We start from the raw sequence: 25,583 nt of genomic DNA, 5'->3' as shown, positions 1-25,583 counted from the left end.
AAACTCCGAAACGAGGTCTCGTAATTCATTAACAAGCCTCCGTAGCAGAAAATTGTTGGTGGATTAAATTTCAGAATTAATCTCTATATTTTTGCCTCTTCCGTTATCATATCTCACTTAAGTTTAAACATTCCTCAAAACTTATATCGAAATAAATTCTCCGTGGCCTTTCTCGTCTGGCTATAGATCGTCTTATATCTAAAAGGAAAAATATCGATGTCATTAGTTTCAGGTGGATAACCATGTACACTGTGCACGGGAACAAGCCTCTCGAAACCTTTCAACCATTTGCTAAGAGCAAGGGTTCAGCTAAATCTACCCCTAATAATTCAAAAGCACTGTATTCCCGTACTCGATCCGCAGAAAGAGAGGAATCTGTTCACATATCCTCGGTTTCACTTTATATCGCTATATCATATTGTAGCGTCATTAGCTTATTTTTGAAGCAGGAGACATGAAAAATGTGCCGTTCACTCGCTGGCACTCGAAATTTGGATATCTCGAATATGTGTTGAGTATGCTTCCAATTACACCACGAAGGTATGCGGAAAGAAGGAAAAAATGCCTTATAAAATTAAACACTTTGCAAAGTGCTGTGTATAGTTTCACTCTGCTTCAGAATCCAAAATATCTCTCTTAAAATAGATTGCAGCAATTGAATACCAGCTGGACAATGCTTGTTATGAAGAAATTCAGTAATCTAGTAAAAATCAGTTACCTAGCAACAGGACAGGTGCTAAAAATTCAAGATTGTCTTCATTATTAAATGGTTATTAAAATGGTTACACAAAATTATTCAAGATTATTAAAATGGTTCGGATATTTTCGTTTAAACTCTTCTAACTATCTTATCATCAATAAATATGACAAGGGATTGTGAGTTTTCATATCAGGAAATTTGAGCTTTAAACCACTCGAATTAAAAACCTTTCCTGAATTTATGATTTCAGGAAAACTTGTTCAGATTCCTCACGCAAATTGGAGTTCTTCCTACACTTAGAAATAAACAGATGCATCCAGCTAATTGCACAAAACATATTTTCACAAATGTATACTCTTTTAGCCATACCAAGGAATTGCAACGTTCGACATGTTAATATTACTAAGTTTTACTTTTTTTCTCCAGGTCGACCTGGTATGGCTGATGAACAATATTAATGGTCAAAAATTCAATATTCTGCTTCAGCTAAAGCGGTCCCTTAAACTATTCTGAAGATTTCGTTTAATCAGAAGAATAACTCCAATAGCACATATGCAGAATTTATGTAACCAGACATATGCCTCCACGATTCATGTTTTTTATTTAATTAATTTAATTTAACAATTTCTCTAGCGCGACTGGTAACAAAACTCGACCAATCACCATGATTTCTAATCCATCATATTGCGACCGTAGAATAGCACCATAATATTACTTTCATATCGAGTACATGAACAGCTTTACAAAGAGGAAAAAATTCTAATCGGGATGTAGTGCAACAAGGCATTAATTGCAATCTCAGAATCGTTAAATCTTTTAGTGAAGCAACTCTCGATTTTGCTGGTAAGAGATTAAATAGTTCCGCGGAAGTAGCGTTCGGATGCATTTACAAAATCATACAAATTTCAACTGTCGCATGGACTTCAATACAATGAGGTATTGTCCCATTTTTTCAACAAAAGTACTTCAGCTAACCACGCATAAAAGCTATTTAGAATAACATTCTTTAACAAACGTTAATAACGTTTGTTGTTAATAACGTTTTTAATTATATTCTGATTACATGTCAAAACCATGTTTTATTGTCTGATAAATTGGTCCAGAGTAACTCATGTCTACTATACAAAAGAATAAATAATTTATTCTGAAAACTCTACACTATAAAATTACTTTCATATCAAGTACAACAATAGCTTTACAAAGATAAATAATTCCAATCGAGATACAATAATCGGGATAATGTTAATTTCTCATTTTAAGAATATCCGGAGAATCTGAATTACCCGAAGCCTCAAGTTCCCTGAAGATTTTAAAGAAATATTTTTTACACTCAAAGAAATACTTTCCTCACTTAGCAAAATTATGCCGGCGGTACTACTCAAGAGAATCAACGAACATCTGGAACAAGATAGTATAATCATACTTCACCAATTTGGGTTCCGAAGCAGACATTCGACGGTCAACCAGTTATATCGGGTTGTGGAACTCGTCAGCGAAGGGGTGCAGAACAAGAAAGTAATTGTAAACGGCCTATGGCCATACTTAGTACTCATATTTTTTTTAATTTGACTTACTTTACTGTACTTTTTGACTATGCTATGATTTAAGTGCAGCAGTTGACTCACACTATCTGTATTTACTCTTCCCCAACGGACAGTATCACTGGCACCACCTCATACATTCTTGACACCATACAACGATGCCCTTCAACCCCTCTGCTTCTTAGTGGTGATTTTAATGCGCATAACACCATATGGGGATGTGCAGATACTACGACGAAGGGACAGGAGCTTGAGGACTTTCTGGCAGCCAATAACATTCATCTATTAAATACATCCGATTCCCCACCTACATTTGATAATACCTATCATGTGGGCTGGCCAGATCTCACCCTCTGTTCAAGCAGCATATTCGCAGTATGTACGCATTCTGTAATACACATTCCACATTCAATTTCGAGCCTCGTGTTAACATCTGCTTTCAATAGCCACCAACTTGCAGAAATAATGTTACTGACATGTTTATCAGTGTAAAGCACTGGGCACCCAATGGAATGATGTGTTATCGTAAATCGAAATATATAATATCCGTACAATGCACGAATGTAGTGCATGCAACGAAATATGTAATTCATGCAACAGAAGCCCCTAATGAAAGTATGTACATTATGTATTATGTGAACTGAGCATATTTCCGCACAGCGCTACTGCTTTACGCACACGTTACTATGTCTCATATGTTTCTTCTGTGTGTAATATTTGCATTTATGTGCTCTACGTGTTTCCATATGTATTCTATGTGTCATGATATGTATTCTCGTGTGTGTTTTTATGTCTTTATGTTACGTAATTACGAGTGTGTTTTTATGCTTTTACGTTTAATTTTGTATATCTATGTGTTTCAGCTTATATGAGTGTTTTAGTGTTTTAATGCTATCCTTTATATTCTTTTTTAAGTTACTTTGTGTTATTAACAACGTCCTATGTAAAAACTACCCGACATCTAGCACCTGTATGGCCATGTAAACTCCCGGTGCAGCCTCACGGGGCTCCAGCGAGTTGCTTCTTCGAGATAGTGGAGGACGTGGGACATATGCCTGTTTACCTATGTTATACGCCAGGCGTCCCCGTCCTCCGTCACCTGTCACCTGTTCAAGCAGCATCGCAAACCTAGTGCAAGACTGGACTGTGGTCGATGATGAGAGCTGCTCCGATCACAAATACCTTCACTTTCTCATAAACTGTGACACGAAAATCACAGTCCTACGTAGGTACAGGCTTCCAGGCAACAAGATCCGCCCCCTCAGTCGCTCCTTCACACGCATCTTAAGTAATGAGGAAAACAACCTTGCGCTTCACAACAGCCCAGAAAGCATGGAGATTTTCACAGACCGACTACTTGAAAACCTTAAAGCAGCCTGTAGTGAACTACTCCCCACACGCGCAGCGAAGAAAATACAAGGAGTTAAGTGGTGGACGAAAGAGCTCAGACAACAACGGCAAAAATGCAGAGCTATCAGACGCCGCATACGTTCCACCACCAATGAAGACAGAAACATCCAACTATTGGCGACATTCTGCAAGGAGCGAGCTCTTTACAAAAACAACATACTAGCGGCCAAAATTACCAGTTGGAGGAAATTTTGCACCGAAAACAGCAATCCGTATGGAATCCTCCACAAGCTAGCCTCAAGTAAAATATATCAGCCAGCTCAAATCTTCATGCAGCCACCAAATACAAGCAACGACAATCCAGTACAAAATACAGCCACCACAATCCTTAACGAAGTCTTCCCCACAGACAACGCGGAGGAAGATACGCCAGCACAGAAAATTGTTCGCATGAATACCACCATCCCACCGACTCCACATGATATACCATTTAGTGACAAGGAAGTCAAGCAAATTTTCCAACACCTACCCCTGAAAAAGGCCCCCGGTCCAGACGGCTTGGACTATAGCATCATCAAAGTTGCCTACAAAGCACGTCCCTCCTTCTTCTACAAATTCTTTAACCAACTGTTTGACAACCAAATATTCCCGCAGGCATTCAAGAAAGGACAAGTTGTCCTATTCCTGAAAAAGAATAAAAGCCCGCAAGACCCGCGCTCTTTTCGCCCGATATGCCTTTTGCCAACCCTGGGCAAAATTTACGAGAAATTAATTGTTAACAGACTAAAATATCATCTCCATAGCAACAATCATCTCAGCCCCAGGCAGTATGGCTTTCGCACTGGTCTGTCCACTACGCATGCCCTCTGCAAAATTCGTGAAACAATTCAACGCAATAGCACCACAGGTTTCCATACAGCTTTCATATCCATTGACCTCTAGAGTGCGTTTGACACACTCTGGTGGCCAGCGATAAGACAGGCCCTCCGAGACGCACAGTGTCCATCCAACTTCTTCAGCGTTTTTAGTAGTTATCTAGAGAATCGTAGTCTTCTCATAGCCATCAACAATGACACTACCTTCAAAGTGCAAGAAGAGGATGTCCCCAAGGCTCTTGTGCTGGACCGATTCTCTGGAATTTAACATTCAACTCTGTACTGGATGCAAACTGGCCACGACATACAAGTGTCATCGCCTACGCAGACGACGCAGCTCTTCTTGTCAAAGGTCGCACTCGTGCGGAGCTCGAGAAAAACGGCACCGAAGTCTGCTCCCTCCTCGCCAATATCTGCAGCAACTTAAAGCTTACAATCTCTACCGCAAAGTCATCAGCAATAATAATACCCAAAGCAGGCACGAATCCAACGCGCCGCCCCTGCATCAAACTGCAAGGAGCCAACATAAAGATTGTCCAAATGCTAAAATACCTAGGTGTAATCTGGGATAAAAAACTAACCTGGATCCCTCACATCCAAGAACTAAAAAACAAAACATCAGCTATAGCCAGAAAGGCCCGCGCCTTCCAAGGTAAAAACTGGGGTCAGAATCATCATATTCAGAAGATCCTCTACCATGTGGTAGCTGAAAAAATAGTCTTGTATGCTGCTGCCGTATGGGCCCAACCGATGATCAAACATCTTACATCTCTTCAACGACCATTCGCCCTGAATCTCTGTAAAGCGTACCGCACCACAGCCACCAGCTCAGCGACAGTCCTTGCAGGGCTCATTCCACTCCACATACGGGCAGAACAAGAGGCAGTGTACACCACCCTCATATACCTCCGCAAAGATGCAACATTTGGCAACATAACATAGAGCCCTCTGCAATTTCAAAGCCCAGGTAACACTCTTCACACTCATCCTGCACGTAAAGGCACAGGAATAAGAATTAACATCTCACGGATACAGCCACTGTCAATGACGCGAGTTTCAAGGGATACGCAAATATACACCGACGGCTCTAAGCAGGAAGATGGAGTAGGCAGCGCCTTTGCACACTATGACAAAGGAAGAATCATCCATGTATGGAAAGGACGCCTTGACTTAAACAACAGTGTGTTCCAGGCGGAGGTGCAAGCAATTATAACCGCGGTAGATTACATTTTCAATAATAATATAGAACGGGCGAAAATTTTCACTGACAGTATGTCAACGCTTCTAGCACTAGATAATCACAACCACACCTCGCCCTTGATCATCAAATTACAACAACTTTTACAGCGCAACCCGCAGAAACATCTCTCCTTAACATGGATCAAGGCACATGCAGAAAATGAGGGGAATGAAGCAGCTGATAGCCTGGCCAAGCAAGCAGCCACTGATCCAGAAGCTGAAAAAATCACAATCCCAGCCCCTCCTTCCTACCTCAAAGGGCTATTACGGGGTCAAGGCCTAAATCTTTGGCAGGAAGACTGGACGCACTGCACAACTGGAAGACGTACATACAGCTACCTCCCGAAAGTCAGCACTGAACGCAACATTGCAATAGCTCCTCTTACGGCTTATATTACGGGACACGGCTCATTCCCGACCTACTTTAATAGACATGGCATAACAACCACGGACATATGCGCCTGCGGAGCGGAAGGCTTCCCAGACCACTATGTTTTTGAATGCCATCTGACAGCAGGAAATCACCTCCCTCTTCCTATCAACAATAGTGAAGCTTATCACCGCTACCTTATAAAGCACAAACCGGCAGTAAATACAATTTGCAAAGTTGTTAACAAGCTCAAGAGAATGGGCCAAGATTTGTACTCTCCTCATTAACCAAAACTCTCAAGACATGATACACTAACTAAGTCAGCATGCAGTTCCACATTCTCAGACACATAAGTCTACTCCTAAAATTTACATAAGTCCCTATTACAGACACCTTTCAAATAATGTACAATCAAATGTATTTAACATTTCCTCTTCTGTATATGCATAATACTTAATTTTTTTTTATTTTTATTTATTTATTTTATTTTATTTTATTTTTATTTTTATTTTCCCCTATGAGCCTGTATTTTGATCCTATTATTTTGTAATTGTATTTTTGTATCTGTATATTTAATTTGTATTTTTATTAGAATTTTATTGTGAATGTGCAAAATTACCATAGCAAATTGCAACAACAAATGTCAAAACGGTAAAACGAATGCAATCTGCCCTTGTATGGCCATGTAAATGATCTTGTTAACATCCTAAAAAGCTCCCGAGGCGGCCTCTTGAGGCCCCAGGGAGTTGTTCCTGGTTAGTGGAGGGCGCGGGACACATGCCTGTTTACCTCTGTTAGACATCAGGCGTCCCCGTCCTCCGTTACCAACCAACCACACTATCTGTATTGTATGTACGTATTATAATGTATCTCTAGGTCTCAGGTTAAAGCCAGCTCTTTTCCACTTTCTCAGCGTTCCCAGAGTGCATTTTCAAGTGTTTATTGGAACTCGGAGCACACTTTATTTCTGCTAGAATATCTTATTATCCCATTACTCAAAAGTATGATCATAATTTATAAAAAAAATTATTATTCGTTATATTAGTTACTCTTGACAGCATTCGAAACAACTTACATGTTCGACAAGGGGTAGGGTCCTTGACCCAGGCACCCTGGTGTTACACCGCTTCTAAGTGCGACCGGAAATACTTATTAGAGCATTATCTTTAACAACTGCTTCATTTTCTCATAACAGCTAAATCAAGCTTTGTTTTGACTGAAGTTAATTCAGATGGTAATTCTAAATATCCATTAGTTAACAATTTGCTTATGACATCGGCGACTATCAAAAGTTCAGTTTCACTTTATTTACAAAATGCATAAATGCATCACTGACCGCAATTTGTTTACTTTTGAGTTCCTCTAGAATTTGAGTCATTGATACAAATCCCCGAATTTTCGTTTCCAAAAGAACCTTAAAATAAAATCTAAAATTATTATCTAAACTACTTAATTCTTTTTTCCTTTCTCCCAAGTGTTGTGAACCAGGAAGAATCCTAATTTTTTATTCTTGGTTTTTAAACATAAAGTTTTCAAATAAAGTCTTTCACCTCATAGCACACAGGGGAACATTCGCCTAAGAGTCATTTTGTTTTACTGTACTTCCATTTTGAGGACATGTTAATTTTAAAAGATCCCTATCACAAATTAAACATTTAAAATTTGCTTTACACTGATATTTAAAGGACCCGTCCTCAAACAAGCAAAATAGACACTTTTGTTTTGAATAATTTGTTTCTTTTCATTTTAATTCCTATTTTCTGCCTTTATATCATTTTTTGCATTAAAATGAGGATTGCTACAAAAATACAACTGAGGGTTTGCTTACTTTGCCACTTTCTTTGTTACTTACCAGTGCAGTAGCAGTGGCTAATTCTGTCCTATCTAAAATAACAGTTTTATTAATGCGTTTTGCAGAACTGTTAAAATTTGAGTCGATGTCAGAATTTGATCTAACTAGCTTTATTATTTCGTCAAATCCCTGTTTACGTCACAAAAAGCGCATTAAGTTATCGAGAGTTCTTTTGGAATTCTCCAGTAGTCCTTCCTCCGAATTCTGCTTCTCTCCAAAGCAAGCAGAATATTTTCTTAAAGAAATGATTCCACCAAAGATCTCAAGAAATCTGCAAACGTTTTATTGATGAGTCCTAAACTCTTCAGGGCCTAAATTTTACTATCCAAGCTGCCATAAAGCCCCGTCAAATCCGACGCTGATTTGCCTGTCGTTACATTCTTCATCACAAGACCCAAAATGTCCTTTACATAAATTTAAAGCAAAACATCCTCTTGTTCAAACTTTTTTTTTCAGATGTTCGACAGCATTGGGATATTTAGATGCAGTTATCGGAAAACTGTTCATATACTGAGCTGGCTTGGAACCAGGCATGACATACTGAGCTTAATTTAAAAACTTACAAAGATTATCGGGATCTTCATAAAATTTGGAGAACTGAATCTCAAACCATAAAATCTCTATTGTATCTCCAAAGTTTTTTTAGCTATAATTTAGGAAGATAAAATATTCTGTTCTTATTTTTATTAATGTCCGACATTGAAAATGGCGGGTTATTCGGAGTAAAGATCTACGTCTTTAACTTCTCAGTTTTATTCTCAAACCTAACTTTTAAAGTTCTATAGGTATCTCGTCCATTCGCGTTCATTTCTAAGGATTTTCAATAGTCAAGAACAGATAATTAGTGATAATGATTAGAGCAATAACATTCGTTTGCAGTTTATGCATGTAATTTGAATATCGCTAAAGTAGCTTTGAAATGTTAAAGTTAAAAAATGTATAAAAAATAGTCTTTGAGGTGTTTTTATCAAACAAAATTAAATTTGATATAATTATACATTGCACTGAAAGCTGTTTGGCTTTAAACTTCTGATAGGTATATTTGCATTCAAGACACTAGACCTTTCTTAGGCTTTTGCATATTTATTAATTTGTTTTTCATAAACTGTTCTCTCGGAAGTGTAGATCGTTTTCCTGATTCTACTCATATTATGCAAATAATGTAAAAAAACACAATAATTTTCGTCGAGATGAGGCATTGGCCTTCATGCTTGTGCGTGGTATTATTACCATTTAAACTAACTGTAGTTCGGGCAGACTAATTATCAATCACAAAGGCGATTTAAACGTTAATGAATAACCGATTATTTTCCCTCAATTATCTCATAATTTGAGAAGAAATTTTGTATTATTCTCATTAGTTTAAAATAACGGAAACTCATTAAAAGCTCTCTTTGGTTCATATGATTTCCAAATGAGTACTGATATGAAAGGGAATAAACCACTTATTAAAATTTACATATTTTAACGTATATTATTAATTATTTAATGGTAATAACACGGCTGAAATTAGCATTCGAAACAAATCTGAAAAAATGTTTCAATTTCCTTCTTCTGCCCGTAATTTTTTTTTCAATCCTGCATTTTTGTATGAAACGATAAGGTTATATAAACAATTTTTATGTAATGACGTAGAGACGAATTATTTTTTTATAATTTTCATGTCCTTAATGCACTAGGTTGTGTGCGACTTGAACAAAAGCGGAAACTAAAATGACTGTTTATGGCTTTTTATTGGTAGCATCTTGGAAAACATCTCCAGAAATTTATAAGATATTCTGTTAGGAATCAAACAGAGTAATTGTTAACTGTTAAGTTACAGGATTCTGCACTATTTTAAATTATTGAGACGTAAAGAGAGTCAAACGATTAATCTTCCCGTCTTATAAGAAATTTATAAGAAGTTTCTTATAAGAATAGGAAACTTGAACTCAGAGTGAAGGTATAAAAAAATATGTTTGTTAATATGCCATTCTGACAATTACACTAATTCAGAAACAAAACAGAAAACAATCTTCACTACTTGCGGATAACTGGCAAGTTACGTTAAAGTTTAACTGAATGTAAAAAATAAAATAACACGCGGCTGATTAAATCTTGGCTCGGTATCTAAGTTATCGAAGCGTACACGTCTTGCCAAATCTCATAAAGCTCATGAATTAAATAATTCCAGCAGCAGAGAAGCATAAAAGAATAACGATATGCAAAAACTGCCAAAAGTTCTCGCGCAACTTTAAGAAAACTACGCTTATTTACATTTTAACTAATTTGCTTTCTGGTGCGAGTTAAGAAAAATGAAAGGGTAAAAAAGGCAAATTAATACAATAATTAGGTTAATTTACATAAAATTTTAGAATGTAATGAGTTTAATAATTTTCATTTTACTTATGTAAAAATGATTATTATGAAATGTATAGACCTATAGTTCAGTAACATTTATCTGCTATAAAATATTAAATTATTGAGAGTATATCCTATACTGAAATGGCTTTGTAGTTCAATAAAATTTTTCGAATCTGAGGTTTTTACGTGGTACATGAAAAACTCCTTAATGAAGACACGCAGACAACAAGAATTAGCATAATTTTCATAAATGGGTAAGAATTGTTTCGACATTTTGAATATATAACTTTCTTCATGTGTAAAAATGAAGAAAGAAAAACCTGGACTTATGTGACGAAAATAACCTTGAAAATTCTATTAACGACAGAAGCAAAGCTACTGCCGCCATGTATACATAAAAACTGAAAATGAATAGGAAATAAATTCCTTAGCTGAGGGTAGCTGCAAAAACATAAGAGCTTTACTAATGAAATTTTCGTTTGAATTCGATCAACTAGTATTTGAGGTGAAAGAGATAAAATTTTGCTTCTCTTTATTCCTCTCAAGCCAGCTTCTACTTGTTGAAAGAAACGTGGCTTCATTTTTATGAAAATGATATGGACTGATCCATGAAGCTGGTGCTAAGGAAAGCTGTTTTCAAAATACTAACGTTTATCGGCTGTAAAAGTATCTAACCATAATGATCAAGTAAATTAGTTTATTAAGGTAAAGCAATTCGAGGTCTATCTGCCTGTAATGGTCAACCCAGCGTTTGGAAAGTGACAATGACTGTGGTGACGCTACATGAGTGTTTTTACTGCAAATTGAATAATACTGTATTAACTCCCATTAAAAACAGTAGTTCTTTACATTGTCACGCTTTGCGTTAAATGAGTATTCTAAGTATTGTGTACTATTATTGTGTAAGGCTCTGGAATACAGGAATTAAATTTTGTACAGCTGGATTTCATCCACGAAGTTGATGTGGAAACTAGACAACGGCTTACGATGCAGAGAATGGAAGGCAGACCGAGAGGTTTAAGTTTTTTCGACTCATGGGAAGTAAATATTTTTTAATGACAGGGCGCTTTATTTAACTCTTTATGCTTCGACGGGACTTGTAAGTCCCAATTAAGATAGAGTAAAATAAAATTAAAAGCCTTCCATGAATTCCAACGGGACTTTTAAGTTCTTTCATTTAACCTTCTTCTAATGATAAGTAGATGGCACTATATAAACGGTTTGTTCCGTATGAATATGGCTGAACAATTTCGTCACACGCTCAGTTTGAATGGCCATTTTGCTAGAAAGCCAGTGGCGTAGCTAGAGTGGGGCAAGGGGTGGCATCTGTCCCCGGGCGCAGCATCCAGGCGGCGCCCAATCGACGCTACGAAATCTTTTAATGAAATGTTTTCCATTCTTGGCACACAGAAAGGGGCGCACATTCTTCACTTGTGACCGGGCGCTTGAATGCTACCTACGCCACTGTAGAAAGCTATTGACGTAATTCCAAGATTCGTAACAACAGAATATTGAGTGGTAAGTACTTCATATTTTCCCCCTATTCTTTACGAACTTTCTTGTAATTTTAATCAAAATATAACCAATTCATTGAAAAGTTTCTAACACGACCTGTTATTGTTCTTTCGAGACTTTGAAGTCCCGTTGGGTCATAAAGGTCCTGGTGAAAATTGAATGATATTTTTTTAATGGATTTTTGTTATTGCATTTTATTATAATTTATTTTTAGCACTTGAATATATTCAATTATCCTGAAGTATCGCATTTCTTAATTATTATTATTATTATTATTTGGGGGGGGGTCATTGAGTATTTACAAATTTTTAGTTTTTCTCCCTTTTACAAAATACTTTCGATTTTTTTTTTTTTTTTTTTTTTTTTTTTTTTTTTTTTTTAAATAATGTATAGACGAAGAAAAGGTTCGACGCCAGACGAAATTAAAATTATCTGGGATGAATTACCATCTGATGTTGAAACGTCAGAAGAGGACAGTAGTTCTGACGAAGATTCACCAGAACAATATAAAACAAATAATCAAAGTTTGAATGCAACAAACATTCATAAAATTTCAGACTCTGAAAGCGATTCAAGTGAAGACACTGAAATTGAAGAAATGACAACAAAAAGAATTTGGAAGAAAAGAAATTGTGCATCAACTATCCCTATATTTAGCTTATCTCATGAAACATGTCTCAGCTTGCGAAGGTAAAACATTGCCTACCGATGTTTTTTAACATTTTTAGACGGTTAAATTATAAGTGATATTGTATTTCAAACAAACCTCTATTCAAATCAAAAACTAAGAAATATGAAGCCTTCTTTCTAAAGAGGAATTTTATGGATTTTTGGGACTAAATATGCTATTTAGCTATCATCGTTTACCTCGAGTGCGAAATTTTTGGAGCAATGACATAGATTATTCTGACCCTGTTGTTCCTGATACTCTTTCACGAAATATATATTTCCAGATATTAGGTAACTTGCATGTAAATGACAATGAAGTAATATCAAAGCCAAATACTGATAGACTGTATAAAATTAGACCACTTATGGATAAACTAAATAAAAATTTTCAGTCACTGAGATGCCTCATCAAACCTCAGTGTCTCATCAAACACAAAGTATAGACGAAATCATGATATTATTCAAAGGACGCTCGACGCTCAAACTGTACTAAAAAAACGATAAAAAGAGGATACAAACTGTGGTGTCGTTCAAATATGTCAGGTTACATGTATTAATTTGAAGTATATCATGGAAAAGATGATTCAGAATTCAAAAGATTTGGTCTAGGAGGGAGTATAGTTCAGAAATTAACCAAATCTCTTGTAAATAAAAATCACATCATAATGATGGGTAACTTTTTTTTTTCCTCTGTGGAATTGTATGAATATCTAAAATCTGTTGGTATATATGCATGTGGAACTGTACAAAGTAATCGTAAAGGTTTACCATCTCTTGCAGTAGACAAAGCTTTAAAAAGGGGTGATTTTGACTGTCGCATAACAGACCAAGGAATTTCATACTTCAAATGGAAAGACAACCGCTGCGTTTTTTTTTTCTTGTCCAATTACCATGGAACAGTAACGTACCATGGAACGCAAGACAGTAAAATTTTCCGTTTCTGATGACATAAGACAGCAAAACAAAGCTGCACATTGGCCATTATTTGTAAAAAATAGAGGACGGTGTGAGTTTTGTGCTTCGAAAAAAATTGAGTCACGACCACATTCTCAGTGCGCATTATGCAAAGTATTTCTTTATGTCAATGAAAAAAAGAACTGTTTTTATCAATACCATAATTAATTGTATAAAATTATATTACTTTTAATTTATATTTAATATTTTTTCTTCATACTAATGGATGTAATGGCAATGTAATAAACATAAATCCCGACGGGACTTTAAAGTCCCGTGTAATATTCTGTGTTATTACAATAAAAATAATTATTTTAAATGAATCTCAATTTTTTTTGTATCTTTCCACAGTTAAATTGTAAAATTCAAAGAAAACAAAAAGATGGTTCAATTACGCATATACCAGCTCCTACAATAGTAAGAGATTATAACAGTCATATGGGAAGCTTGGATAAAAGTGACATGCTAAAATCACTATATGATAGAAAGGCCAAAAAGTGACATCGTCTTTTTTTCGGTATTATAGAAATTGCAATTGTAAACTCGTATATTTGCTACTGTGATATACAGGATAAAATACCTCTTCTAGAATACAAACGAAGGGTAACACAAGGTCTAATAACAATGTCAAAAGTGCCTTCGAAGAAAAGGGGAAGACCTAGGTCAGATACTGGAGAGATAAATGAATTACCACACCCCAAAAGAACGCAAGACAGTAAAATTTTCCGTTTCTGATGACATAAGACAGCAAAACAAAGCTGCACATTGGCCATTATTTGTAAAAAATAGAGGACGGTGTGAGTTTTGTGCTTCGAAAAAAATTGAGTCACGACCACATTCTCAGTGCGCATTATGCAAAGTATTTCTTTATGTCAATGAAAAAAAGAACTGTTTTTATCAATACCATAATTAATTGTATAAAATTATATTACTTTTAATTTATATTTAATATTTTTTCTTCATACTAATGGATGTAATGGCAATGTAATAAACATAAATCCCGACGGGACTTTAAAGTCCCGTGTAATATTCTGTGTTATTACAATAAAAATAATTATTTTAAATGAATCTCAATTTTTTTTGTATCTTTCCACAGTTAAATTGAGCATTAAAATATATTGCACAAGTTTTCTAAAAATATCATAATTTGGGACATAAAGGGTTAATAGCCATTAGCCTTGTGCCACTACAAGGGCCGGAAAGTGTGGCCATTTCATTATGGAGACACATAATAGATGGCCAATTTTGCCTCCTATAAAGGGAAGGACAGTTACAACCATGCCTTCTGCGAGATTCAAACCCGGGCCCATCGCTACGGTAGTCAGGGTCATTACACCGGCTGGGTAGAATGAAGGTAAATATTTATATATTTACTGAGGTTAGGCTTTTGAAGATGGTGCGATCAAAATATTTTAAGCTATTTATATCAAAATATTTTAAGGTCAAAATATTTTAAGGTAGTAATAAATATTAACTATGACCGATAGGACTATGAGAACTATTAAATGAAATATTTTGGTTATATCAGAGTTGAATGAACTTTTAAAGCAAATTCAAATCTTTGAGCACAACTAAATTGTGACTTGCTAAAACTACCTTTGCACTACTGTTCATTACACCATTTTTTATGCTTTCACTAGTGTAATCGTACATCTTATTATTCGTGTATCAAAAGATTCCCACAAGATATACTTAGTTGATATTGATTCAAATACAGACATCTTTGAGGGTTGTTAATTGAAAAAATTTCGTTATCTTAGAAGCGAGTGAATTTTTAATAAATATTAAAAGATATACTTTATTGGATAATAAAATTGAACGTTTAATTAACTTGAACATTTTATATCGCTATTCTTAAAGACATTTTTTTTTTACTTTTACCATTATTTCTGTTTTACTGATCTATATCTTATGCTGTTCATATCTACATCTAAACTGTGATGCTGTTATCCATCAAGCTCAGCAACAGAGATTTTCAAAATAGCTTGAAAGTAGCTGCATTTGAATACGTTGAAACCATTTTCGAGTATTATGCTGACACAGTTTTATTGACGTTTTTAACTCCGTTCATTCATCCAAAGAGCAAGATGCCATTAATAGTGTTATTTTTTATAATTCACCACCCTTTTACTAAACAGATGTCTAATGACTTCAGTTTGCTGGGGAATTATGCAACTATGTTCCAGAAATTATCAAACGAAATCTATCGATAACTTTACAGAAGTATGAGCCAAGTTATATGCTACTAAAAATTAGAGACAAAACTCTATAAAAAATAGTGTCAATTGATATATATATATACGAGTATATGTAAATTTATATCTGCAAAGATAAAGTTTTCTAATGAAATATGTACTGCATAATGCATTGTACCAGTGTTTCTCAAACGGTGTTCCATTATGTGTGTAAATAAGTCCCCTTCAAATACTTATATTTAATTAATTATCCTACTCCTATTTGAGAAAGTGTGAAACCTTAGTTTGGCTTAAGCTCTTAGAAATTTGTTGGATTTCTCTTATAAGTTTAGAAAACTCAAGAAAAATGTAACTTACATTGTTTTTTCAAGTTTGATTAACTAAGAATTTAAATATTTTTTTTTAATATTGCATACCTTATTAGTATCAAATTTTAAATAAATTGATACGTTTTTAGCATCTCTTTCTGAATGATAAAATTTAGCTTTAGATAGCATTCTTTTATATAAAATGCAAAGATCGTGCCTTCAAACTGAGTTTAAGTGATAGTCTCAGTAGCAGTGTTCGAAGCATGTAGTCGCAGAATATTTACTTAACTTGTTACTTACGTTACAGGAGTTACTGGAGAGATCAAAATATTTGTTTACTCATTCTTTGTTCAAAATCATTTTGTAAGTGTTACGTTGATGAATTAGTAAATGCCAATTTATAAATGCAAAGGTACATAAACATTAAATGAAGGATAAAAGTGATTTCAGAGGTCAAATGCTAGAAAAAGGTATTTCTTATTACTCATGTTATGTAAAATATTCATTAATTAGTACTTCGTTAAGTAGTCATAAATTAATAAACTTCATTAAGAAAGATAATGTTTCTAATTTATGTTTATGTTTTGCAGAACAATACAAAGTAGCGGCCTCCGTCTCATAATGCCTGGTGCCTTTAAGCATACTAGGAAACTCAAAGAAATGTAAGTATTCTAGTTGGTTAATTTTGTTTTTATTCCTCTCAGATTTGCATATTTGTAGTATATTATTCAAAATATCTTAAAACGTTCACAGTCAGGATTTCATGGAGACTTTCGAGAAAGCTGATTTCTTTAAAAATAGGGGAAGGATCGATGGGCCACTTTTACAAAATTAACCTTAAAATTTTCAAATGTGGCAATTTTACAATTTTGTACATGTTAATGTAAATATTACTTTCGATATTACACATATCTAAGAATAGACGTTATAATTATGAAATGTTCAGTAAATATGCGAAAAATAAAAATAGGTGCCACTGTCCCAATGAAGGAAACCGGTCGACTTCATTGAGGTGGGGATTGTTTATGAATCGGCATTAGCTAATATTTTATTTTTGATATAGTATCATCTTAATGAAAATCAATAAAATGTTTAAAACGAGCATGATTCGTAAATATAAAGTACTGGTTATAAACTAATACAGACCGCTGAAAATACACTGAAACATACTGATAGCTTGGCATTATTTATAAGGAATCGGGAGTTGGATTTTAGTTTAGTCTTTATGATCATAAAATAGGCTTAATGTGAGAATCTACGAAATAACATTGAATTTCGTTTATTAAAAACAATTTAATGAAATTGAGAATTTGAAGGTAATTTATAGTTGGGCTAGTATAAAAAGAACAGTAACCCTAACTTGAAAACTTTCAAAAAGCATAAAATATTTATTAAGCGAACTATCAACATTAGGCTATAAATCTTAGACAACGTACTGCATCTATTCGTTCTTGATGTGTTCAGTTGCATTTTTCGCAATGATACATTTTGATCCCCTTTCTAACAACAATACACTTCTCACTGAACGAACACTTTACAGGATAGACACAATTATGCCTTCCTTGAAATCATCACAACGACAGCACAGAATCATAAATCCTCGTTGGAACTGATAGGCCTATTTTACTTAAGGCAATGAAAGTTTTGCCTTTACTGACTTTTCCGGTTCAGAATATTGGAATCGTCTTTTCGCCAGCTGTGCCTCTTCCGTTTGTTTCTTGTCAGCTTCTTCCAGGATTTGCTTGAACGGGCTACTTGTTATCAGTGTTGATTTTGGGGCTTTATTTCAGCCTTTTTCAGCTAAGAATTTAGATGGAATTGGAGATATTTCACCAAAAAAACTTTAACCTTTCACAACAATGTTGATGCACCAGCTGGCAGCGATTCTGATTCTGTTCCACTGGTGATTGCAACAGATTTTCTCCCTGCAGTTTGTATATCATGTGACATTTCATAAGTAGAAGCAGTTAGGCTTATGTCAAGAACTTCTACAACAGGAACAAGCGTTGGAACAGGAAAAGGAACAACAACAGGAACAGAGTGTAAGCGTTTTAATACTTTTTATTAAATTTTCAGTACTTTTCCGTCCGTTTCTTCTATCACCAGATAATGATTGTCATCTTAAATTTTCTAGTTCAATCTGATTTTCAATTTGGGATAACTTAAGACGTTCGATCTCTAACAGATAGTGTTCATTACTTGTTTTAGGCATCCGATCCTCGAATATAGATTTGACGATGCCACGAACAGATTCAATGTTCGTTATAAAGACATTAGACTGCAAACTAATTCGTTCCCTTTAAATATCTCTGCAACGTTAACCTTGGAATACAAATGTTCAGGCAGCCGCATTCACGCCCATGTCACCATTTCGCACTGAATCAAGTGCACGACTCATATTATCTTCGTCCCATTTACCATATTTGATTCCTAGAGCATCTATAACAAAACAAAATTAAAGAATATAAGGCGCCCCCCATTTTATAAGGTTAACATCAAAATCAGAGATATACGACAGAGAAGCACATGAAGTTACTATCACATCGCAAAAATATGTAGCGCATATCGTAAATTTAATGTATGGTTTCTGTTGGCTAAACTGTGTTAAAGTCTCTAGCACGCGTGCATTGTTGAAACTTCTTGCTAGTAACAACAGTAAGAATTACGCTACACTACTAATAAACTTTTCAATTTTTCTGACTTAATTCCTACACTATGCATTTTCCTTAATCTATTTATTTTGCAGATGCAATACTATAGGCATAAACTACGCAAGAAGTAATGAAAATCATTGCAATAATTTCAATAAAATATGAATTTAAAATTATATTAATAGCTTATAATTATTTTTATAACAAAGCAAATGAGATCATTAGATAATTATAGAATTAATTATGCCTGATAGCGTTTTACTAAATCAGATAGAGTGACATTTTGTTCTTCAACCTGAAAAATGTTACAAAATATTAGCCTTGATGTGGTTTCCGTGGTTGGGCCACCAGCCCATTCATAACCACTCAGGCTGACTGATTGAAGGCAACTAGTAGTCGGTAAATAATACGTCCGTGATTTCAGTTATAGCAAAGTAAACAACCATTGATAATGTAAGCAAATAACGCTGATTTAACACAGTTTTAAATGTTATCAGTAACAACTAAACCACTATTAACGTCTCGCTGATATCTACATTTTCTTTGCACTGATAAATTAGAAGAAGAGTACAAAAATTTTATCTTATTGTAAAGCAACTTTTTTTTTTTTTTTTTAACATGGCTCTTCTCCCAGTTAAGATGGCAGTTTTCAAGCTTCATGTGCTTCATGTAGTATACTAAACAATCAACAGGTAACGCCCTTCTGACAATAACTAGAAAATAATGGAGGTAACTTAACGAAGGAACTGGTTCATCGATAGCAACCTTACTTTATCTTATCTTAATATACGCTTATGTATGTGACTTAATTCTTTCATTTATTGTACAACAGCGTCCTTTATTGACTATATTAAATTTTGATTGTATGAGGTAAAAATTTAAACTCATAGTGTATCTTAATAATTATCTAATTTTTTCATTCTACATTATATTATAAACTCATATGTAAACATTCTGAAGGTTAGTATTGTTAACTTCCTTTTGTAATTAAATTAATCACTCATAAAATGGTTGTAAAAGACAAACATTTATTTAAAGATAAATCTTAATAAGCTACACGTAACGTATTCGTAAACGTACATAACATAACAAACGTGCTTACTGCATCGTACCATTAAACATTTCAAGCGTACATCATCTCAATGACTATTTTTTAAAATTATAAATAGAACGACCTCCAGAAATTAGCTGTTGGCATTTTCTCAATATATATTTTGTCTAATAACAATTAAATAATTTACAATCGTTCTTACATTCGACCATTCTGACTTTTCAATTGTCCTCAATTGAACCAAATCTTATCATACATTAAAACGACAAATAAACAACAACAAAAATATAATAATAGGTAGAAAAAAAAAATAAAATGAAATATAATTTTAAAAAAATATTCTATACAAAGTCTGTGGTTAGTCCTATACAAAGTCCTATACAAAGTCAATGGTTAGTCCTATACAAAGTCTCTATAGCGCAATGGTTTGCGCACTGTTCGCTTGGGCCCTTTTAAGTTCATCATCGCCTTCGTCATTATTGTCATCGTCGTCATTGTCATCATCATCATTTGCTTCTGCATTTTCCAAGATTTTAGTTGACTTACACGAGCAGTTGATGCATAAAAGCGACCATCGCAGGCTTCTTCTAGTTGTGATATTCTATAAGTGTCGCCCGGAAGTACTTCTGTCACAACCATTGGACCACAATACTTAGGTTGAGTTTTGGTTGGTTCTCCTGGTGTAGATTTTGAATTTCTTTTAACTACTACTATTTCTCCTTGCTCAAATGATAGAGATCCCGATTTCTTCTTGTCATAATAAGTTTTCATTTTTTCTTGTTCTCTAACAATCTTTTCTCTAGCTTCTTTTTGTAGTTTTTCCGGTTCCTTCCAAACTTTTGCTTCTTCATCAGCAAGTAATCTCAAAACTCCATCTTGAAATCGTGGTACATATCCAGAAGTATTTCAAATGGTGTTTTCCCAATAGTTTTATTGATTGTGTTATTCAAGTTTCTCTCAACTTCTTTAATTCTTTTGTCCCAATCCTTTTGATCTTTACTTTTCATTAATGTTACTATCGTTGATAAAATTGTTCTGTTCGATCTCTCGACCATACCATTTCCTTGTGGGCGTGGGTTCGAATCCCACTTCTGATTTATGTTAACTTACTTTTGTAGTTAAATTAATCACTCATAAAATGGTTGTAAAAGACAAACATTTATTTAAAGATAAATCTTAATAACCTACACGTAACGTATTCGTAAACGTACATAACATAACAAACGTACTTACTGAATCGTACCATTAAACATTTCAAGCGTACATCATCTCAATGACTATTTTTTAAAATTATAAATAGAAAGACCTCCAGAAATTAGCTGTTGCCATTTTCTCAATAGATATTTTGTCTAATAACAATTAAATAATTTACAATTGTTCTTACACTATGTAGTATGAACTTACGCTGGAACTGAGTTTTGCGGTTCATTATGAAGGACCGAAAATGGTAAGCAATTCTTGTATTAGCAGAGGAATTGAAGTGTTTTAGGAAACACAGAATGTCATCCGATTTAGCGTTTGCTGCAAGGCATAGAATTTGGTGCCTTTAAAAATAATCCTGGAACAAAGACATATAGTGCTAAAAGGAAAATGTCTTTTTTTTTTCCTTTATCTCAAAGTAGAAAGCATGAAAAGAAGTCAAATTAAATGCATGTTACCTACTTTTTCTAACTCAAAATGAATACGAATTCATTCCTTTCTGACATACAATTAAAGAAATATTTTACTTCGAAGTAATAAAAAGGTTAGCACAAGGTATTAGAAGAATGAGAACAAAGTTACAACAGGCGACTAAAGTTTCATTTGTTTCCATGGCAACATCCTGAGCCATACAGATACTGCCATCAAAGATTATTTAGCTAGTTTTGAAATTAATGTCCTATGGCTTACTCCATATTCTACCTATCTTTTGCCATTTATTTGTTTCATTTTCTTCGCATTATATAGAACTTAAAATGTCACCACTTGAAAATATCGGTATCCTCCAGCAGCGTGTACGAGGACCAACGCCAGCATTTAAGAAAAGAAGGTATTGAAAATTGTTATGGTCTTAAGCATTGGGTAAGGTATATATATATATATATACCTTATTATGGCTATTATTTTGAAATTGAGCTAATGAAATAGTTTGGAACGTTTGTAGGGTATAAGGATGTATTTTATATCTTTCCTGAAACTTTCCCAATCCTCGTTTTCTGTAGAATGTATCACTAAATGACCAACACGTATTTCAGCTTCAGAGAACATGAAGTCCTTGTAAAAGAAGCTCTTACTTTCGAAACAAAGTCATGAAAGGTGCACCAGAATAGTGCTCAAAATTGATGATATTTTTGTTTGGTTATGTGAAAGGAATGTATAAATTTATAAAATATTAATGAAGGTATAGCTTACTGGCGAATAATAGCGTTATTTTTTAACTAATTATATTCATAGTGTATTATAATTGAATAAATTTACGGAAGTTATTTTAACAACCTGTCTTTCAATGATAAGAATAGTTTTGATAATATATGTAGATCTTATTATAAACTGCGGATTTTATATACAAAGAGCACAATTACAATCATACCATGGAAGCTGAGACAGTGAATCTGAAGAATCTACGATAACTACAGAAATGTATGCAAGAATATACTCGGTGGGGGATGGAAATTTAGAAAAAAATCTGTGAATACATTGCAAAAGATAGCAAACAAAAACAGTTTTACAGGGCTTTTGACGAATACAAAGGCGATGTTTTATTTCTTATCTTCGTGATAATAAAAGTCGTTTGGGAATGTATCTGAGCTTTATTATTTATTATTTGCAACTTCTTTTATTACAAGTGCTATAACTATTTATAACTTTATTATTTGCAAGGACATCCATACTATTCAATCTGATTATCTTCAAAACATTCTTCTCTTCGATCGATGGCCCCACCGTTGGCTAAGTGATTAAGATCGCTGAATACGACAGTGTCTGGTCTCAGGTCAACCACCAAGCATTCAGCGATATGCTATCTGTTTGATTGTTCTTCGTGCTTTTTCTTCTTATATAACGTAATTAAGGCAGATTTCCCTTATAATATTCTTCGTTTGCTTTAGACACACAGCCCTCGTATGCTTTACCACATTAAAAACTTAACGTATCTTCTACGACTAATACATTCCCCCAATCGCATTTCTAACTTGCATATTGGTTTAATTGCACATATGTATCATTTCAGATTTTTTACCCTCCCTTATCGATTTTCTTTATTTTTTCCAAATGAATTTGAATTTTAGAAAGTGAACAATTTTGCGCGTGTATACATGTTTATCATGAGGAGGAAGCCAAGGTTTTTTTTGTTCCACAGTTTATTGAATTTTTTCCTGAATATTTTCCTTGTCATCTTAATACACGAAAATAGTAATAATTATTCGCTGTTTTCCCTCCTGAGAAAGATTATGGGTGAATAAAGGTCTGTGTCACAAAGAGAAAAAAGAGTAAATTTGACTTTTTATTCCATCTGTCGCTTTTTTTATTCTTTAAAAAAATCTCTTCCAGGCCACTGTGAAGATTTGGCTTTAGTCTCAGGAAATTATCCTCTTCATTTGTCTGATCTTGTCATCCCTGATCATTTGCAATGCGATTGGCTCTCTGATCCCGGGTCAGCAGACATGGGACGAAATTTCATGTACTCCAATGGAACTCCAATTTTTAAATCAAAATAGTGCACAACTGAAATGTTGTAATCGCAAGCGATTTCTGAAAGAGTTACCAAGTTTAGTACCCGATTTAGCAAAACTGACGTGAGTCTTCTCAGTTTAGATCGATGTATTCTCTAGAAAAATCGTCATTATATGATTTTTGGCTATCTTAGAATCATTTAAGACGTTGAATGCGGCGCCGAATTTGCTGTCCTTTCCGTTCAGCCGGCAGCGAGCTAAGCCGTATTTTTGTTTAGAATGTTTCAATACATTTCATTAAAACTAAATTTGATCACATTTAATTGACACTATATTTATTTTTTAACTTTAATACTGCCGGTCACGCGGATCGACGCCAGCCAGACGAAAATTCCAGTGCCGGTCCCCAGGGATCTACGCCGGCCACACGGAAAGTTCACGACCGCGCTCAACGTGTTAAAACCCATTCTAAATACTTCGGACCCCTTCTGCTTTCATCACTAACAGCTGTCTGTTGGATCTCTATAAATTTCTTTCGAAAGCTAACAAAAATGATACTTAAATAGGCACGTCAGGAGACAGATATAATAGACTCGTAACCAAACAGTGTAGCATCCATTTAAAGAGGCACTATATGGTGCAATATGGTGGATAATCACTAACTAAAATACGCGGCAAAAAGCGCGGTCGCAAACAAAAAGAATCTTGTTAAAGTTGTTGGAATATACTGAAATTCTTCTGAACTCGCACTGACTCTCTGTTGCAAATGTTTGAAAACATTCTGAACTGAGCTAAAAAGAACTTCCTCTTGTTTTCTTTTTTCAGAACTCATTATTATTATTATTATTATTATTATGGATTTTATTTATATCATTATAGATTTATTTAATGCAGAGAACAGGTGTCCATTGTTTTCTGTAAGGGGATTTTATATTCTGGCAAAATGCAAAGTATTGTCAGTTCAGAAAAATATTTGTTACAAGCCTTGTACGTAAGCGAACAGGGGGAAAATGCACAGCTACTTTTTGAATAATTAAACCTTTTATTTACTATATAATGCAAAAGTTATTAATAAATAAATATCAAAATTAAAACAAAATTTATGGCCAAGATTAAAAATACAAAAACCAGAATTTTTTTTTTAATTTTGCACTGTTGCATCATTTTTTCTAAACTTGTGATTTTAATTTTTGGAATTTTTAGATATTCTTTTTGCTTCTGCCATATGAACCTTAACTGTAAACGTTTCGGGGCGTTAATCAGTAATATAAAATTTTCAGGTTTCATTTCATTTATTTATTACATCTTTCCTAGCAAGCAAACATGTCTGTTAAGAAATATATGTTCTACCTAAATTATTAAGGAAATACAGGGGTTGAAATCATGAGCTCGCAAACAGTTCAATCTGATAAACAGCGGAGTCTAACAGGGATCGAGCTTTTAAGTCACTGAACAGTAATAGTTTGAACCGGGTTCGAATCTCGGAGAAACGGACTGGCTGTATGAGAGTTTTCATCATTTTCACATGTGTAATGTAGATAGGAGCCAGTTTCCGTTCTCTCCCCATATGCAGCTAGTCCTCGCATTGCTTAGTGAATTAACCAAACTTAGCGATGAACAGTACGTACATAATCTTTACAATTTAGATTTCATAACACAACAGTACAACATAGTCAATAAAGCATTGGAATTAAAATATTTTCATATTCTTAGATTTTGTGATATATGTTGAGCTATTTCCAGAAATTAAATTCTGAAATTGACTTATTAATTTAAAAACATTTCCAGTTTAATATTATATGAATTTATTTATTTCCATGTTACTAAAATCAAAGTTTATGGATTGATATTCAACTCATGGAATCAATGCCTCTGCAAGTACTATTACACAATGATTCCAGGTTATGTATAATGAAATATAAACTAGATTTTAGCAAAATAAATTAAATTGCATGTTATTCTTATTCAGATTGAAAGAAGTGTTGCTCTCACTGTGTACCTGCCCAAATAAGCAAAAACTCAGACATATTACGCAATAAAAGGAACTTTTTAGAATCTATTCCTGTGCAAGCTGTTTATACGATCTAAATAGTTTAGCGAAAGACTTATTAATTTAAACTGTCTGAAGTCGAATATTGCTTCGTTTCAATTACAAGAATTTATCTGTTTTTTTTTTTTTTTTTTTTTTTTTTTTTTTTTATGTAACTATAGTACGAAAATGTATTACAATAGATGAAACGAAAAATAGAAATATGTTTAATTTAGAACAGTAATCTTTTTTCCCATGAATATATTAATTGACCCACAGAAAAATATGTTA

General features: G+C 34.2%; 1 protein-coding gene and 1 long non-coding RNA gene across 2 annotated transcripts in view; one reads left to right on the top strand and one right to left on the bottom strand.

Moving 5' to 3' along the window:
- The window catches only part of LOC118204971 (BDNF/NT-3 growth factors receptor-like), a 722,804-nt gene that overhangs the window by 441,465 nt on the left and 255,756 nt on the right, over positions 1-25,583 (top strand). Inside the window, exon 3 of the mRNA XM_085818323.1 lies at positions 16,502-16,573. Within this exon, the coding sequence (XP_085674449.1) occupies positions 16,502-16,573 (72 nt within the window). The remainder of the gene's footprint in view (positions 1-16,501; positions 16,574-25,583) is intronic.
- The window catches only part of LOC146996745 (uncharacterized), a 75,711-nt gene that overhangs the window by 41,969 nt on the left and 8,159 nt on the right, over positions 1-25,583 (bottom strand). The window lies entirely within an intron of this gene.

This window comes from Stegodyphus dumicola, chromosome 6 (assembly GCF_044657685.1).
Source record: "Stegodyphus dumicola isolate Sdum_Otavi_A_Nest chromosome 6, ASM4465768v1".
NCBI classification, from domain to species: Eukaryota; Metazoa; Arthropoda; class Arachnida; order Araneae; family Eresidae; genus Stegodyphus; species Stegodyphus dumicola.
The sequence above is the reverse complement of the archived record's forward strand: the minus strand, read 5'-3'. Positions and strand labels throughout refer to the sequence as shown.